The 18687-nt window shown below is 42.1% G+C and overlaps 1 protein-coding gene across 5 annotated transcripts in view; it reads right to left on the reverse strand.

The window, feature by feature from the left end:
- Positions 1-2640: 2640 nt before the first annotated feature.
- GNE (glucosamine (UDP-N-acetyl)-2-epimerase/N-acetylmannosamine kinase) overlaps positions 2641-18687 on the reverse strand; it is a 38742-nt gene continuing 22695 nt past the window's right edge. For all 5 annotated transcript variants that reach the window (XM_085043713.1, XM_085043715.1, XM_085043712.1 and 2 more), the window contains 6 exons: positions 12043-12253; positions 9550-9679; positions 7590-7811; positions 6478-6660; positions 5771-5887; positions 2641-5025 (listed from right to left, as the gene is read on the reverse strand). In XM_085043713.1, coding sequence (XP_084899839.1) covers positions 4790-5025; positions 5771-5887; positions 6478-6660; positions 7590-7811; positions 9550-9679; positions 12043-12253 — 1099 coding nt within the window. In that variant the 3' untranslated portion in view covers positions 2641-4789. The remainder of the gene's footprint in view (positions 5026-5770; positions 5888-6477; positions 6661-7589; positions 7812-9549; positions 9680-12042; positions 12254-18687) is intronic.

Below are 18687 nucleotides of genomic sequence, written 5' to 3' on the forward strand. Positions count from 1 at the left end.
GTTTTCAGTTTTTTCACATATTTCATCTTGCTGGAACAATTAAAATGCAGCTCTGTGGGTTTTGATTATCCCTGCTAACTCTAGTGCTGAGATTTTGCAGATCACCTCTTCTGCCTTAATTTTACATTCAAGTATGGTAGCTCACTGTCTCCTTCATCAGTGCTGTCACAGAATCATAGACTGGCTGTGGTTGGAAGAGACCTCTAGAGGTCATCTGGTTTAACCCTCTGCTCAAGCAGAACCACCTGGGTCTGTTGCCCATGATCATGTCCAGACAGCTTCTGAAGATCTCCAAAAAGTGAAATCCCATCATCTCTGTGGGCAATCTTTGCTAGTGCTTGGATACCTGTACAGTAAAGAAGTGTTTCCTGATGTTCAGATGGAGCCTACTACTGTGTTTCAGTCTGTGCCCAGTGTCTCTGGTCCTGTCATGGCACTACTGAGAAGAGCCTGGCTCCGTCTTCTTTGCATTCTCACTTCAGGTATTTATATACATTGATAAGATTCCCCTGAGCCTTCTCATGTCCAGGTTGAACAGTCCCAGCTCTCTCAGCCTTTCCTCACAGGAAAAATGCTGTAGTTGCTTTGTAAACTTTGTGGCCCTTTGTTGAACTCTCTCTGGTGTGCTTATGTCTCTCTTGTACTGTGGAGCTTAGAACTGACTCCCAGCACTCCTGGAGTCAGAACATTTTCTGGGTCTGACAATTGTTTTTGATACTTAGACCTTGTGACACAGCAAAAGAATACTCAGGTTTATTTGGGCAAATCAATGCCCTTGTCTGTTTCTAAACATTGAATTGTTTTCTTCAGAGGTCAGCACCTGTCATTTTGTTTTGTGACTTCATGTGACAATTCTATGCTACCTCTGGCCTAGCTGTGCATGCTCAATCCTGTTTACTGGCTTTAGCTTCCCATTGTTGCTGCTTATCTCCATAGCATTAGTCAGTAGAATTTGGAAAAAAACCTGGGCGCTTCCTAACCTTCAAATGTAATGCCAGCTGCATGCACACCAAGATCTCATGCAGTATTGAGAGAGAAGCTGCCGACTCTTACTGAATACATCCTGGTATAGAACTTGCTTTGTTTAGCTTCTGATCAGGTGGCAGCCAGGCACTCTGAAATTACAATGAGCATTTGTAAAGAAGAAGGAGGATGGAGAGGTCATGGGTTCACTGGAAAGCAAGGAGCCTGAAAACAACAGTGCTGTGCATTCATCCTCTTAGCCTGTGGAACATGGGTAAGTTTTAAGCAGCCATAAACCAACATGGTGTGGCTTATCTGTTTCTTGCTGATGTTTTTCTCCTGAGCAACTGGTGAAGAGGGAAGCATACAGATTACTGGCTTGTACTTCAGAATGGACAACATGGGTGCCTGTAATAGTCTTTGCCAAGAGGATTCCTCCCATAGTACCTGTCATGTGGGCAAGCTTTTTCCTCTGCAGAACCTTGTGCTGTGGCACTAGATCTAATCCAAACATAGTTATCTGGAATGGTCCAACGGGTCTACAGTCCAGGTATTTTATACTTAGTAATGCCTGTGAACTCTATCACATTTGAAAGGGACACAGTCATGAGATTTCACTCAATCTAACTACATATTCTGTCTGCACCTTATTCTCTATTTTGTGTTTTTGTAATACAAATTGCCATTGCCCCCACTGGTAGTATGTGCAAATTTTTGACAATTTTCTTTTAATTAAACAGAGGAAGGACAGTACTTCAAGACCACCAGAAACTAATGAATTTGTTACTTCAAGCATCTGGATGGCAGATCAGATTCAAAATACTGAATAACTAAACATGCTGATCAGGAGACCAGAAAGAAATTCTAAACCTTGATTCTGTATGGATTAGCTATGATCTATAAAAAGATAGCTATCAAAACTCTACTGATCTTCTCGTGATCCCAAGTCCTGGATCTTTGGGTTTCTGTGGTAACGCAGAACTGTTGTGGACAAAGTCTTTTTCCATCAGCTGCGAGGAGCAACGTGGTATAGTAACTTGTAGAGGTCTTATATTGGTTACATGAATTTTAAGTTACAGAACTAAAAACTCCGGTTTTAGTTCACTTTCCAACCTTTTGGCACTGTACTGCTGCCACTTGCTTATGTAATGCTGCTTATAAACATCCAAGTTCATGAGGGGACCTGTCCTGCCCAAGCTGTTGATGTCATATGCAATTCTGCTTGGAGGGCTGGACCGTGGCATTCCTGCTAAAGCTTCCACAGTTAGCATACCACATGCACTTACCACGGACACTGCAAAACCAACCAACATGCAACATGAGCAGGTGCTGCTGATGCGGGTAAAAATGCCCTGCTGCTTTAGGTTCTGAAATACTGGTAACAGCTGGGGAAAGCAGTTTTGCTGCGGCATGTTTTTCCCAGTACTGGATATAAAGGTTGGTTTGCCCTCACTTGAGTCCATGATCTTCGTGGTATGGGCTACTCTAAAGGACATAGGGCCAGCATCAAGTAAGCACAGTAATGCAGACATTCTGTGAACATCTGATGTTTGCTTCTTCTGGGACTGGATGCAATTGGGAACTAATGTCCATAAAATCTCTGGTCTGCATTAAAGTACCTGAAATTCAAAGGAGGTTTATGTAAAGGGAAGGAAGGAGAGACAAACAAAATCACTATTATGCTATTAAATGTGATTTTTTATTCTTTCTGATTTTATAAACCACTTGCACATATGCAGAAGGTTCTTGGCCAGTTGACAGAAAAAAGCATTTTCAAAAGCATTTGAAGAACCATTTTCTTAACAGACTAGATGTTAAAGGTGTAAAACATTTCAAATGTATTTTAGTCTGTCACGTTTTTTTCCGTCCTGCACCCTCCCTTCAGCTGCTAGGAAAAACATTTTGAGTCTGAGATACCAAAAACACAGAGCGTCAGAGGGTTTGGAAAGCACAAGCCTGGTCCCACTGTTAGCCAGGAATTCCAGCCAGGCATTCCCTGTGATGCTAGAGGATGGAAAGATCAAATGACAGGTGTCCTCACTGTTAGAACCTCAATATTCCTGATGTGAGTTACTATCACTTTAGAGAAATGCCAGTTTCTCCTTGAGCTGCTCGTAGAGCTAATGCTCTGGTACTGAAGGTAATGGGAATCATCACGTAAACCAAGACATGTAGAAAAAGGAACTAAAAATCCTTGGTTACATAAAGCCCAGTACAACTTGGCATTCAGTTAAGAAGCAGTATTTGCCAAGTCTGAGAAACCATGATATAGAGACTGCATGATTGTTTTTGGAGACATCAGGAAGGAGATGGTGGTGCTTCTGAAATCTGCTCTGAGGGTGAGTTTTCAATAAGCATTCCTTGTGGAAGAGAGGGTGAAGTAAAGACAAACCGTATAGATTACAGCCCAGAATCAGCGAGTGTACTAAGAGCTATTCAGTTCAAGTTCATTGTATAGCAAAAGGCAGTGGTTGCAGAAGATTGTTTCATTTTGATTGCAAAAGTTCAAGTGTGGAAATAGCCCTTTTATTCCCCTGTACTAACATATTACTGGACTTCGGAGAATATCAGTGGTCGAGTTAGATGTCAAAATAGGTCATTAAATTCAAGACAGGAGAGACTTGTGACTGCTCCTCCAGAGCTGCCTTTTTGGATTAGCTCATAGATGGGTTGGTTTTTTAATTTCTCCAGCATCTTGAAAGTATGCTATAAAAACAGCTGGATAAAGACAGCACTATATATCAAGGACTCGTTGAAGAAATACAAACCATGGTTTACTTAGGAAAGTCTTCACTGGTATTTGACATACTTTTCTCCTAGCCCTCTGAATGCCTTGAAGGTGAGGATAAATGTCAGATTTGACTTTCCATCGTGAAAGCTGATGGTGAAAGCAGGACAAGGACAGTGTAGCTGCAGCCACCCAAATGGCTGAGGGGTGCACTGTGTCACTATGCAGTGGAAGAGTTTTCCTGAAAGCTGGATTCTTTATGATTGGATGTGGCTGAATTTCAGCTAACTGGCTACCAAAGAATAAGCAGTCCCCCCTCACCTCTCTGCTAATTTGACACACAAAGTAGTAGATTAAGTGCCTTGAGAAATCCCCCATAAATAAAATTCAAACTATTTACTATTGGCCATAGCCTGAAGACAGAGATGCTCACTGCTATACTTACAGCTTGTTTGGACTTCTCTGCAGGCTATAAGGTCACTAGACTAGTTTTTTCCTTCATATGCAAAGCTTCTAAAATGGGACTCTGCCCTTTAGAGATGATGTAATAAATAAACTTAGTTCTCTCTACCAAGTCCTTCATGAAACACAATTTCTAAGTGTAGCCTTTTTTTTATTGTAGAGGCGCTTGCTTCCACCCACTGAAATTGCTACCTGCTACTGGTGATTACATCGTATTTACTTTGTAGGTGGAAGCCTGGAAACTGAAAAGCTGGTAAACTTCTCATTTCACACAGGTGGGAAATGAGATATAGATCCCCAAGTGTTAGCTATAATTTTACACATGATCCACATAATCCCCATACATCAAGAGATGCTCACAAATAATTCAGCTACACTCAAAAGTAATGTATAGGCTTACCAACAGAGGTGCTTAAAAAACCAGAATTGCACATTACTTTCTATGAAGTCAGCTGAGATTTAGGAAAAATACAAAAAGATAATGCCTCAATTAGGAAATGCTGAAGTAGCCACTAACTACCTGAACACTGCTCTGATTCATTAGCTGCTCTCATCAAAGAAAAATTTGCAACGAAGTATTCCCTCCACCCATTGGGAATTTGAATAGTCCCATTCTCTAATTCTTCAGTAATACTTCTAGTATATTCTACGTGTAGTATAATCCAGGACCAGGCTAGCAGCTCCAAGGAGAGCAGGATCTGCTAGATTTGAGACCACCACATCCACACTTTTGACAGAGGACAGAGCCTGTCGATTTATCACATCTTTGACAGCATTAACATAGTGGTTAGCTAGAACTCCAGAAAGGATCACAAGAGAGGGGTTCACGGTGTGTAGAATGTTCACAACGCCAAGGCCTAATGCAGTCCCAGCTGAAAAGATGAAGTAAAAAGAAAGTGAGTAGAATACTCAAAGCATTTCTGGCATCAGTAGTTGAAACAGTTCTGTTAGCAGCAAGTAACACTGGAAAGTCAGTAAAGTGTTTTGTTCCACAGAGCACAGTTTTGAGTTTATGTTATTAGGTAATGCTATTACGTTATCATTAACGGCTATTAACTTACCTTTCAAAAGTAAAAGAAAAAAAAAAAGGCAATTTCTTTTTCATCATAATGCACTATTCAACATTATGGATGTGAAAGACAAAACAATGCATTAACCACGCTTGTAAGCAAAGTTAAGCAAAGGGAAAATATCACTCTACCATCTTAGTGTTATCTGCTATGTATGAGAGGAGCGGTTTAAAGCTACTAAAACAGTAAAATATCCTGTACAAAGTAATACAGAAATTGCCTTTGCTACCTCAGACTAGCCATTCACTTGCCTACAATGAAATGTCTCCACATTTTCCAATATGAGAATGTTGAGACTTTCTTTTTTATTAATTGATCTTTGCAGAACCTATTAATCTTATTTTTTTAATTGGAATAGGTACTTTTAACCACTTCTGCTGACATTTTCTCCAGCATTTATATTTAAAATTTCATTACCATTAGTAATTTCTGTATTGAGAGGTCCTCAACGTGTAGAGAGTATTTGTAGTGTTACAGTGCCCTACCATTTCTGCGTACCCAAAAATATAATCATGGAAGTGTTCTCCCCTCTGGGCTATGTTCTCACCTGTTCTGAGGATGCTCTCTGCTTTTGTATTCCCAAGTTTAGCTGCTTGAATAAGATGTGCAGCGCTAACAATCTCCTCCTCCTTCATTGACATTCCTTCTACTAAAAGCAGATCATCTGAAAAGGAGAGAAAACCAAGAGCAAAACATGGTAATGTGGCAAGTCAGAGGGTGAAAAAATAGGCAATTAAAATCTTTACATCTCTTTTACTTGTATACTGAATCCTGAACAATCTGTACAACCCTGAGTTTAGCCAAAGTAACCATATCCATATTATTCAGGAAACTGCCTGCACAAGCAGGGAATCAAACTCAAACAGTTAGATTGTGGTAATTCACTAGTCTCATCAGACCCAAAAATAAATAAAATATAAATACTCTCAAACTTAAATTTAAGACTGAGAAGCTTTTACTGAAGGACAATCGCTGTGAAACCAAACATCACAGAATGCCTGCCAGATGACTTTACATCAAGTTAAAAAGAAGAGACTAAGCTCTACTGTGTTCTTCTCGTAATTCTGAGAGCAGTGGTTCCAAATGCTCCTTGACACTGAGAAAGATCTGTACTGTGCAGGCTGCCTGTACACCTATTCTTGTCTCCTCTTAGAAAAAGAAGGCAGATCTATTTTTTCTTAATACCATCTTTGAAAGTTTCTTCCTATACTGCAATTTATTAACTATGTGTTCAAAAACAAAGTAAATAGATACCATCATGCAGTTTCTTAGCTTCTCTCTGTAATGCAATTCCTGAGGCATATGCTTCTATACATCCTTGGCTGCCACACAGGCACTCTGGTCCATCTAAGGATACAACAATGTGCCCAAGCTCAGCAGCACAGAAAGAACTGCCATGGATCAATTCATGCTGATGAACGATTCCACCTCCAATTCCTGCAAGGATATTAAGACTTCTATAGTTTAAAAAGAAAGGCCAACACCCCCTGCTCCCCAACAATTTTTAAAGGCCCCAGTTGTGCAGTACACAAATACTTGCTTATTCTAATACAGACAAGATAAAATAATTTGCATCAGTGATGATCTCCACTAGAAAGCAAGAATTACAAGTTGTTAAAGAGCCCTATTTGACACACTTAATATGCAAGCTCATAGCTCCTTCCTATTCATATATGCATCCAAATGGTATATAAAGCTTGTATTTTTTTAAAAAGCCTATGGATGGTACTGAACTATGACAGATCCTTTAAGCTTGTGAGTCATGCTCTTTATGCAAAATCTATCCTTCCAAGTGGCCTTAAAATGTGGCACTTTAGAGGAGAATTCTAATGCTGTATTTAGACAGTTAAACTAGTGTATTAAAGGGCCAGGACACCTAAATGTGCAGGCCTCTGCTACCCCTTCCCAAGCTGGGTATAGATTCATCAGCTAGTTATTACTGCCACCATCTAAAGGACTATATACTTAACAAATGAGAAAAGCTACCCCACATTTACATGTGAGATTTACACTTTCTCATATTCAGTTCCTTATCTTCTAGATACATATTATGATCTGACTTGTATTTCTGGAGCTGAAAGAGAATTAAGCTATAAAGCTGAAAAAATGCAAAATTATACCAGTTGAAGTTGCTCAGATTTTCGTCATTTGCCTGCACAGCTGTACCAGCAGAACTTCTTTCATCAAGAAGTTTAAATATGGAAGTGATTTGCCTGAATAAATCAAAAAGCACCCTAAACCAAACAGTGTGGCAAAAGAATTTCTGGTTTTCCAGGCATAGTGGTAATGTTTATGCCTGTAAGAACAGTTGAGTCTGTAAGTGATGGTGCTGGACTTTGGGTTTCATTGAGCCACAACACACCCACCTGTACCAGTAATCAGTGTTACAAAATTTTCTATTCCTTTTCCATGACCAAATTTCCTCTCTGCTAGAGCAGCACAGTTTCCATCATTGTCCACCCAGACTGGCAGGTGCAAAGCATCAGATATTGGAGTTCTGAGATCCACAGAGCTCCACTCCTGAATGAGTTTTGTAGAGTGAAGCACAATTCCTTCTCGAGGGTTTACCCGTCCACCTGTGGAAATACCTAAGTCCCAGAAATATATGAGAGAAAAATTAAAACTAATTCTGTTTAATAGACTTTTAGTAAAAACCTATTTTTCTTGTTTCTAATGACAAGATTTCCCCCCCCTAATACTAGGCTTTGAAGTAAAAATTTCTAAACTATTTTGACCTGTAAAGATCACAGAATCATGGAATGGTTTAGGTTGAAAGGGACCTCCAGAGATCATCTATTCCAAACCCTCTGCTAAAGCAGGTTCACCTACAGCAAGTGGCACAGGATTCTGTCCATGGGGGTTTTGAATATCTCCAGAGAATGTGACTCCACAATCTCTCCAGGCAGTGTGTTTCAGTGCTCAGTCACCCTCAAAGTAAAGAAGATGATTCATAGAATGCCACAGCTCTAATCACAATGCACTGAGTATCTTAAGACTAACTATATGGGTAATGGTTAATGGTGGTCAGAGAGTTAATATTCCTACTTCAGGGAAGATTGCAGCAAATCATTTAATAGATGTGTTTCTTCTTAGTGATGTACAAAAGACATAACAGCAAAAATAGATTACTCAAACCCGGGAACACTATTAGTGTCTGGAAGTCTGCTATACCTCTCAAGATTTAGAATGACTAAAAATAATCACTGGACCTAGAACAGTGATTTTGTGAAAAATCAAAACTGTGTTCAGAGATTTGTCTACTGAACAGAGTAATGCCAGTAATAGGCACTATTAGCCAAACCAGTTTTCTCTAGCTGGAGAGCCTTCCAAAGGTGGTGGATTCTCTCAGGACCACTGAAAAGTAGGTCACAATTATGGAGGTATTTAGGCTCCAGACCATAAAGTTGTAACATTGTATTGTACAGAGCTTATATAATTGAATCATATATAAGATTTTTCCAGGGTTAACATTGTAATGGAAAGCAGCCATAAAAGCTCTAAAACAAGCAGCTGAATTGAACATTACAGCTGTCAGAAAAATCTGAAGGTGTAGCATTTCTTGTTAGTGTGTACTTTACATTATTTTTAAAGAATACAACATGTTCAAATGAACTTTTCTTTGTACTCTGCCATTCAAGTAAATTTTCATCTGGAACAAACTACTTTTCTTTAGGAGCGTTTCTCAGCTAAAGAATCGATGTCCTTCTTAAAAATCCAGGACACATTAATCAGCACCTTCTAAATAACTAACATTTAAGGCCAAGTCTCCCAGTCACCATTAAACTGAACAAGTCCTGACTGATATAAACACACAGTTTAACACAGAACTCGACTGCAAGTGCAAGTAAACTGGAAGTCTGCAAAATTTAGTCTTAACATTCTGGCCTTTTTAGTCTGCCCTAGTGTATCTGAGAATTCTGCTGCACAGTTGATCCTAGCCCTAAAGAAAGGCTTGCAGACAGTAGAGAAAACATCACTCAGCTGCAGTTGTTTCAAGAGCTGTTTTGACAAACACTGAGCACCTGATTCAGAACTCCAAGACAGCAGAGAGCTTCAAAATCCACAGAACCAGATAAATGCATTTTAGATACAGTTTACTATAACTTGACAGATTGCTTTAATGGTTGTTACACACTGGAGAAACTTCAGTCTTTATAGTCAGCTTCTCATTTTCAGACATTGTGAAAGATTTGTTTGTTAAGAATATGTAAGAACTTACAGTACATGAGATCCATTTTAGAAAGGTGTTTTAACTTAATGAGTAGTGATTTAATTTCACATTGAAAAACACAGATGTAAAGACAAAGTTAGTATTTGTTAACTTACCTACTCCCAAAATTCTGCAATTTACATTTACTGCCTCAGATGCAGCCTCTACACACATCTTTAGAATTAATGCTAGTCTGTCTTCATAGGTTTTAGGGTTGAGCTGGGTATACTTCTTAACTATTTCACCCTAAAAATTAAAAACAACAAAACATGCCCCAGAGAAATGTATGTCATGATGTAATTTTTCTTCCATTTAAATTACAGGTCAATTTGAAAACACAGCCATAACTTATCTCTTTAAAAAAAAATACAGATGCTATGCTTTAGATCTTGTGCCTATAGGCAAGGTTCTTGATGACTCTGGGAGATAAGTTTGCAAGATCAGGCATTACATTCTGCTTCTGTAATCAGTCTCCCATCTGAAATTAAATTCACATTTAAGGAATACATGCCTTGTGTGAGGAAATATCACCATAGCTACTGGAACTGTTGTTAGGCATAAACCATGATAGAGCAATGCACTTAAGCTCAACACTAAAATGTTAAAAAAAAAGAAAAAAGGAAGAAAATAACAATTGCTAAAAAGAAAAAGGTTTGTGTGGTGTCACAGACAATGCAATTTCACAAAAAAAGGGAGAATCAGACCGAGAGAAATGCTAGAAATTTCAAGGCAAAATTTACTGTACTTCCAGAAATATCTTCTATGCAATTACACTTCTGCATCACTTGGAGTATTTCTGGAGTACCATTGACTGTGACACATCATGGAATAGTTTGAGTTGGAAAGGACCTCAAAGATCATCCAGCTCCAACCCCCTGCCATGGGAAAGGACATGTTCCACTAGACCCAGCTGCTCAGAGCCCCATCCAACCTGGCTTTAAACACTTCCAAAGATGGTGCATTCCAAACTCCTCATGACTTGTTCCAGTGCCTCCCCACCCTCACAATTAAGCATTTCTTCCTCATATCTGATCTAAACCTACCCTCCTTCAGGTTGAAGCCATTGCCCCTTGTCCTGTCACTACACAAGCCCTTGTGATTACTTTGGTCAGGGTGGGTAGGGGCCATAAGATTATTTTCACCACTAGGAGTCACACAGTGGTAATGAAGGTACTCATGACACATGCTTGGAATCTATGGGTACTAAGGAAATTATCTTATTGCATTATTTATACTGCAGGATTAAGTCAGGAGACTGCAGAAGGTATCCTACTAACAGAGTTGTTCTCCCTGTTATATCGTCTGTACAGGGCATTTAAGTGAACTGCAGTGAATTAATGCAACCACACAAGAGGCTAACAAAGACAGTTATATGCAACATGGCCAAGTCATTGCTGTCAAAGAACTTGGAAAATTCCAAGCTGTCAAGGGTTTTGAGTATTAGGTCCCACCATCTCAGCATCACATGAACAATAGAGTTTGTGGATTTTGTATGCTTAGCTTCCTCTTCACTTTTAGCTTGGAGGGGGCATCAGAGGAAGTTGTTTTAGAATATGATGCTGCAGCAAACATGATCAGAAAACATAACAGCTTCTAAAGGAATTTCTGAAGTCTCATTTTTTTTGTGAAAATAAAATTTGATCTCATATTCTGCCACTGGCTGTTAAATGCTTACATCTTATGTGTAAATTTTATTATGAAAGTCAGATTGTTTTCACTCTGATTTGCTAGCATTTCAACTATCATAAATGCCACCTCAAGCTCTGTAAAGTGGGCAGAATTTTTTTTAATTCATTTTTCCAGGTGGTGTTGACACACAGGAAAAAGTGTGGTGTCAATTTTACGTCTAAAAAAATTACACTTTTAGAAGCTGTCTTTTAAGACCTTGAAGATCTGTCAGACATCTTTTAAATGAATGTGAAATTCCTGGACTGTATCAGGTCACTTGACATAACCCTTCATCTTTCTGCAGGCACCTTACTCTGCTTTCTGGGTAATTATATCAAACTGATTAAGTTATCTGCAAATATGCAGCACAAGGGTAGGATTAATTGTCCGATACTCTTGAGAATAAAAGCCAAAGACTTCTCATTGTGAGTTTTATTCCTGTCTTTGAAATGCTGCAAAGTTCAGTAAATAAATTTGCTAGATGTTGGTTATTGCTCAAAATGGTCCTAAGTGTCCATCCACTGTTCACTGGCTGTGAAAGGCAGTGGGGAAGTAAACAGTCTACTCTTGGAGCCTTGCACTTTTTTTCTTGATGTACAAGAATTTGCAGGTCGAACTGAATCGCCTTTTAAGGAGAACCAACACATCTGTAAGCTGTTCCATTCTTCAAAGTCTGTAGTCAACCCACAGAGAGGAAGCACCTACAACCTTGCACCAGCAAATGGACATTGCTAGTTTAACATCAGTCTCAGAAGAGCAAACCAGCAAGCAAATTGTATCACATCTGCATGAGAGGTGCACCAAGTAAGGGGAAAAAAATCTTTATCCCTCAACAAAAGTCAATAGACAGCTTTGTTTTGGAGCTCTTTTCCATCATAACCCCCTATCAACAAAGCCCAGTGGAGTCTGCAGAATATCTAGAAGCACAACAGAATATTTACCTTCATACTGACAATTGCTACTCGGAGATTTGTTCCACCTAGATCCACAGCGAGAGCACTCTGAGTCTCTAGAATATGGTCAATATCTTGAGAGATATTATCTTTGACAGGAGGAAAACAGAATTTCTTTTGCAATGGTTCTTTGAGGTCAATAGATTTAAGGAACTTCAAAATCCTTGGAACAGCATTACCATCTCCATATATTTTTGAGCTATAATACAAAAAAAAAGAATCCATGTAAATGGAAATAACACTGCCATCTATAAAGTTCTTTACATAACAGAAGAGTGTAACTGTCATTACAATATTATGATCTGGCTACTGCGCCAATACTGCAGATTACACTATGAAAGTCTGTCATGAGATATGGTACAGTGACAGTAGTTTAAAGAACACAACAAATCTTTGAAGTCTGGCATTAGCTCCATTTTGTAATACAGAACTGGAATGTAGAAAACTGGAAACTAATGATGCTAAAACCCCCATAAAATTAAGTTTCATGAAGGGACCCACACCATAAAGCAGAAAACAAAAATAAAAATATGGACAGTTTATGTATGTGCTACAAATCCAGACAAGATGTATTTATCACGCAGATGCCAACTATGTAATAATAAACTGTACATTCATGTCTGTTTTCAGCATGTCAGTTTCTAAAACATCATGCATGGTGTCAGATGCTTGGTATTAAAGAATTCAGTTTTATTTCTCTATTTAGGTTCTTAAGAAATATTCTTTTTATCCTTGTCCTTAGCTGAATAAGTATTATCTCTCAAATTTTGTAAGAACTTCTGCATTAGAGAAATAAGGGTCAGTACTTATTTGGGCTGAAGAATAAGGAAAAGCATCTCGCCAGAATCCTGCAGCTTCCCTGGAAGCCTGAGACTCTCTACGTATCATGCCTGAGGTCAAATCAGCTACAGACTATTGTGCCACAGAAGCACAGAATACTCTGAGTCAGAAGTGACCTCTGGACATCATCCAGTCCAACCCACCTCCCAAGGCAAAGTCATATTAAGCAGGTGACACAGGAAATCATCCAGGTTGGATTTTAATGTCTCCAGGGAGGGAGACTCCGCAACCTACCTGGGCAGCCTGTTCCAGTACTCTGCCACCCTCTGTTAGTTTGGAAACAAATCAGTGGGAGATCGCAAGTCAGGATTATAATTTAATAGGAAAATTAAAAATAAGTGCAATAATACAAGGAAAAAATACTGATGAAGTCAGATATAACCTGACACCCTGTTAGGGTGGTGGTAGCAGTCCCAGTGAAGTAGCTCAGTTGAAGCAGTGATCCTGTGGAAGGTCTGGTCTCCTCCTGAAGGTCCAGAGGTAGCTCTTGTCCTCTGGGAACCCAGTAGACAGGGCTGCTTGGGCAGTTCCAAAGCCAGGTTATATCCAGGTGGGAATGCTTGGCTCCTCCCTCCTGGGTGGAGCATCTCACAATAGGATGAGATAAGTCCATGAGTCATGTGGTGGGGTCTTGATGGCCCATTGACTGTTATCAGGGATGAGTCTTAGCAGGAGATAACAGCTAATGCCCCACAGCTTGTAGTAATAGAATACTAAAAATACATCTATATTGTAACCTAGGACATTATCCACCACTTATTCTATTACCATCTACATCATCACCTAATTTTTACACACAGTTCTCACTCAAGATTATGTTTCTTCGTGCTACACAACGGGTTTCCCCCTCTGCCTGCATCACCCGCCAAGTGTAACCAGGTTCTTGAGCACAAGAACCTTGCCACAGATGGGTTTGCCTTTGCCTGAGGTGGGACTAATCTAAAGTGTCTTTCCTAAAATACCTCTCATGTGTACCACAGGGACTTTAACTCCATCTACTGTGTGCAAAGGTTCAGACTGGGCAGGACCTGCTCGATTGATGGAGCTTCTTCTGTTGACTATCCAGGTGGCCTTTGCTAAGTTCAGTTCTCAATTTTTGAAGGTCTCTTTGCCAAGTGCTTTCAAAGTCGTTTTAAGTAGTCAGTAGTCCATTGCACTGTTCAGCTTTCCTGGCAGCTGGTGCATGATAGCGGATATGGTATATCCATTCAATTCCGTGTTCTCTAGCCCAGGTGCTTATGAGGCTGTTCTTGAAATGAGTCCCATTGTCCAACTCGCTTCTCTCAGGGGTGCCAGGTCTCCACAGGACTTGCTTTTCCAGACCCAAGATGGTGTTCTGGGCAGTAGCATGAGGCACAGGGAGGTCTCTAACCATCCCGTGGTTGCTTCCACCATGGTCAGCACGTAGTGCTTTCCTTGGCGCATTTGGGGAAGTGTGATGTAGTCAACTTGCCATACTTCCCCATATCTGTATTTTGACCATCGTCCACCATACCACAGAGGCTTCACCCGCTTGGCCTGTTTGATTGCAGCACAAGTCTCACAGCTGTGGATGACCTGTGAGATGTTGTCCATGGTCAAGTCCACCCCTCAGTCACGAGCCCACCTGTATGTCGCATCTCTCCCTTGATGACCAGAGGCATCATGGGCCCAACGAGCTAGAAATAATTCTCCTTTGTGCTGCCAGTCCAGATCCACTTGTGATACTTTCACTTTGGCAGCTCAGTCTACCTGCTCATTGTTATGATGCTCTTCATTAGCTTGACTCTTGGGTACATGTGCATCCACATGTTGAACTTTCATGGTCAGCTTCTCTGCCCAGGCAGTGATGTCCTGCCAAATCTCAGTGGCCCAGATGGGTTTTCCTCTGTGCTGCTAGTAGACCTTTCTCCAACAATCTAGCCATCCCCACAGCACATTGGCTACCGTCTAGGAGTCGGTGTAGAGATAGAGTCTTGGCCATTTCTCTCGTTCGGCAATATCCAAAGCCAGTTGGATGGCTTTAAGCTCCGCGACCTGACTCGATCCACCTTGTATCTCAGTAGCTTGTGCAACTCATCATGTGGGACTCCATACTGCAGCTTTCCATTTCCGATTAGCACCTACAATTCGGCAGGTGAAGAGGGCATAATGTCTTTCACTCTCCAGCAGCTTATTATACGGGGGTGCTTCCTCAGCACGTGTTACTTATTCCTCTGCTTCTTCTGAAGATAATTCAAAAGTCTCACTTTCAGGTCAGTTTGTTATAATTTCCAGAAGTCCAGGGCAATTCAGCTTTCCAATACGGGCGCGCTGTGTGACGAGGGCAATCCATTTGCTCCACGTGGCATCAGTGGCATGGTGGGTAGAGGGAAGCTTTCTTTTAAACATCCACCCCAGCACTGGTAGTTGGGGTGCGAGGAGAAGTTGTGCTTCTGTGCTGATTACTTCTGAGGTGGCTTGGACACCTTCATAGGCTGCCAGGATTTCCTTCTTGGTGTGAGTGTAGTTGGTTTCAGACCCTCTGTAACTTCGACTCCAGAATCCCAGTGGTCAGCCTTGAGTCTCGCCAGGCTGTCAAAGGCTTCAGGACAGACCACGGCTCCTGGCTGCAGGGTAAAGCACATTCTTTACCTCTGGTCCTGTCCTGACTGGGCCAAGGGCTACTGCATGAGCAATCTCCTGTTTGATCTGGGTGAAGGCTTATTGCTGTTCAGGGCCCCAGTGGAAATCATTCTTCTTGCGGGTTACAAGGTAGAGAGGACTCAGGGATGTGCATTCTCCAAAAGCCTATGGAGCCTAGGAAAGCTTGTGTCTCCTTTTTGCTGGTTGGTGGAGACATCGCGGTGATCTTATTAATGACCTCAGAAGGAATCTGACACTGTCCGTCTTGCCACTTCACTCCCAGGAACTGGATCTCTCAGGCAGGTTGACTTTGCTTTTCTTGATGGTGAAGCTGGCTTCCAGGAGAATCCTGATGATTTTCTCTCCTTTCCCAGCTACTTGCGTTGCTGTGTCCCCCCACACAATGACGTCATCAATATACTGCAAATGTTCTGGAGCCTCACCCTTTTCCAGTGCAGCCTGGATCAGTCCATGGCAGATGGTGGGACTGTGCTTCCACCCCTGGGGCAGTCGGTTCCACATGTACTGCACGCCCCTCCAGGTGAAAGCAAACTGAGGTCTGCACTCTGCTGCCAGAGGAATGGAGGAAAAGGCGTTGGCAATGTCGATGGTTGCATACCACTTTGCTGCCTTGGATTCCAGCTCATACTGAAGTTCCAACATGTCCGGTACAGCAGCACTCAGTGGTGGTGTGACTTCATTCAGCCCATGGTAATCCACTGTCAGTCTCCACTGGACTTACGCACTGGCCATATAGGGCTGTTAAAGGGTGAGTGGGCCTTGCTGACCACCCCTTGGCTCTCCAGTTCCTGAATCATCTTATGGATGGGGGCCACAGAGTCTCTGTCAGTGCGGTATTGCCGGCGGGGCACCGTTGCTGTAGTGATTGGTACCTGTTGTTCTTCAACTCTCAGCAGTCCTAGAGCAGACGGGTCGTCTGAGACCAGGCAGGGTATTCAGTTGTTCTATGCCTTCTGTCTGTATGGCTGCTATCCCAAAAACCCAGCGATTTCCCTTTAGGTCTTTGAAATATCCACTCCTGAGACAGTCTATGCTGAGGATGCATGGGGCCTCTGGACCAGTCACAATGGGGTGTTTCTGCCACTCGTTCCCAGTTAAACTCAGTTCAGCTTCCAGTACAGTCAGCTGCTGGGATCCTCCTGTCCCCCCAGAAATAGAAATGGATTCAGTCCCCACATACCTGGATGGCATCAGGGTGCACTAAGCGCTGGTATCAACCAAAGCCTCATACATATGTATGTATATCTTTGTGGGTTAGATGTGCCAGGCCATTGGATCCACACAGTCCAATAGATCCGGTTATCCCTTTCCTCTACCTGGCTAGAGGCAGGACCCCTCTAATCCTGGTCATGGTACACGATGCTCTCTTCCTCTAAATGTGTTCCTGAGGTCTCTTCAAGAGGATCAGTCATATTATCATTCGCATACCACCTGGGGTTTTGTCCACAAGTGACTGGAGCAGTGTTGAACCCAGACAAGCCTCCTGAGGTGGATATCTCTCTTTTCAATTCACGTACCCGGGCTGCTAAGGAGGAGGTGGGCTTCCTATCCCACTTTCTCATGTCTTCCCCATGCTCCTGTAGGAAAAACCAAAGGTTACCTCGTGGAGTTTGTCTTCTCTCCCTGGCTGGGGGACACCTGCTCCTGATGGCAGAGACTCTGGTTGCTTCTGGCGAAGCATGGTAAATTCCTTCTTTGAGCTCCTTCCTTAGTTTCTGGTGGCCCTCTTCAATCAAGCTCTGGACTTGCTCAGCCAGCTTTGTTTCTGCTGATGACACATGGGTGCATAGTGGGGCAGTGACAGTGTCCTCGTAAATTCTAAGTTTGTTGACTAAGGTGCCCACCTTGTCCTCTCCTTTCCTCCACTCCTTTCCCTGCAGTGTTGCCAGTGTGGTAGTTTTGATTGGCCCAAAACATCAGTAAAGTATTTTTAACATCTAGGAGAAATTTGGACCCCTCAGAAGCTGTTGTGGTAGGCCTGGGGAGGTGTCTGAGGGGTGGGGAGTGGCACAAAGATGGCTCCTGTGCGTGCTGAGTGAAAGTTCTGGAAGTTTTTACATTAAGTCCAGCAGAGCCAATCTCTGATGGCTCTGAAGGTGATAGACATGCTGCTGGCCAAATTTGGGCCAATTGGAGGTGATAGTTACACCTCTGTGAAAACATATTTAAGAAAAAAATCAAACAAAGCAGGCACGCACTTCTTTCACTTCTTTGTAGTTGCAGGAGGACAAGGTGAAGGTGAAAATATGTAGAGGGAGAATAGCATGGAGATGTCAAGGTCAGTGAAGAAGGTGGAGGAAGAGGTGCTCCCGGCACCGGAGCTGAAAACCCTCTGCTAGCCGTGGTGAAGGCCATGGGGGGAGCAGGAGGTCCCCTGCAGCCCATGGAATCTACAGGAGTGCAGAAATCAACCCACAGCCCACTCCAGAAGAGCAGGTAGATGCCTGGAAAAGACTGTGAACCAGTAGGAGTCTCATCTAAGAGTTAAAAGAGCAAAGGCCTTAGAAGGGAAAGAAAGGCCTTTTCCTTGCTCCTGGCATGGAAGCAGCCTGGCTTTGGCTTGGGAGAGTCTGCACAGCACCCTATGGACAAAGAGACTCATGCTGCAGCAAAATTTGGGCGGCATGTTGCTCGTGAGATTGGAGCCACGCCAAAGAAGTTCCCAGAGTACTGTCTCTCGTGGGAAGGACCCCTGGCTAAGTAGAGAACCTCTTTTCCTGACTGGACTGACCAGAAAACCCCTACCCTGCCCCCTGTCTGTGTTGCTGGTTTAGAAAGAGGGAAGGGGGGGTGAGTGGACTGCTTCTTAAGAGGGTGGGGGGTGAGAGCAGGAGAACTGTCTGGAGAGAGAGAGAGAGAGAGATAAGTAGAGACAAAGAGTATTTGTAATAGAAGAATTGTAGTGATGAATAGATTTAAGAACCTGCTCTGTGAACTGAGAGAATGCCCCACACCCTGCCCCCTACCCGGACTTGTTGGTTATAAAAGAGGAAAGGGGGTGAATACTACAAGTTCGTAAGAGGGAGGGGGGGGAATGAACAAAATAATGTATGAAAAGTTTATTTTTGCCTTGCATTTATCCTCCTACTCTGTTAGGTAATTAAATGACTTTTTTGCAACTTTGAGCTTGGAGCCTGGTTGCCCTCTTTTTGTGCGTCCTCCTGGCAA

The sequence above is a fragment of the Lichenostomus cassidix genome, chromosome Z (assembly GCF_008360975.1).
Source record: "Lichenostomus cassidix isolate B80296 chromosome Z, HeHo_3.0, whole genome shotgun sequence".
Classification (NCBI taxonomy): domain Eukaryota; kingdom Metazoa; phylum Chordata; class Aves; order Passeriformes; family Meliphagidae; genus Lichenostomus; species Lichenostomus cassidix.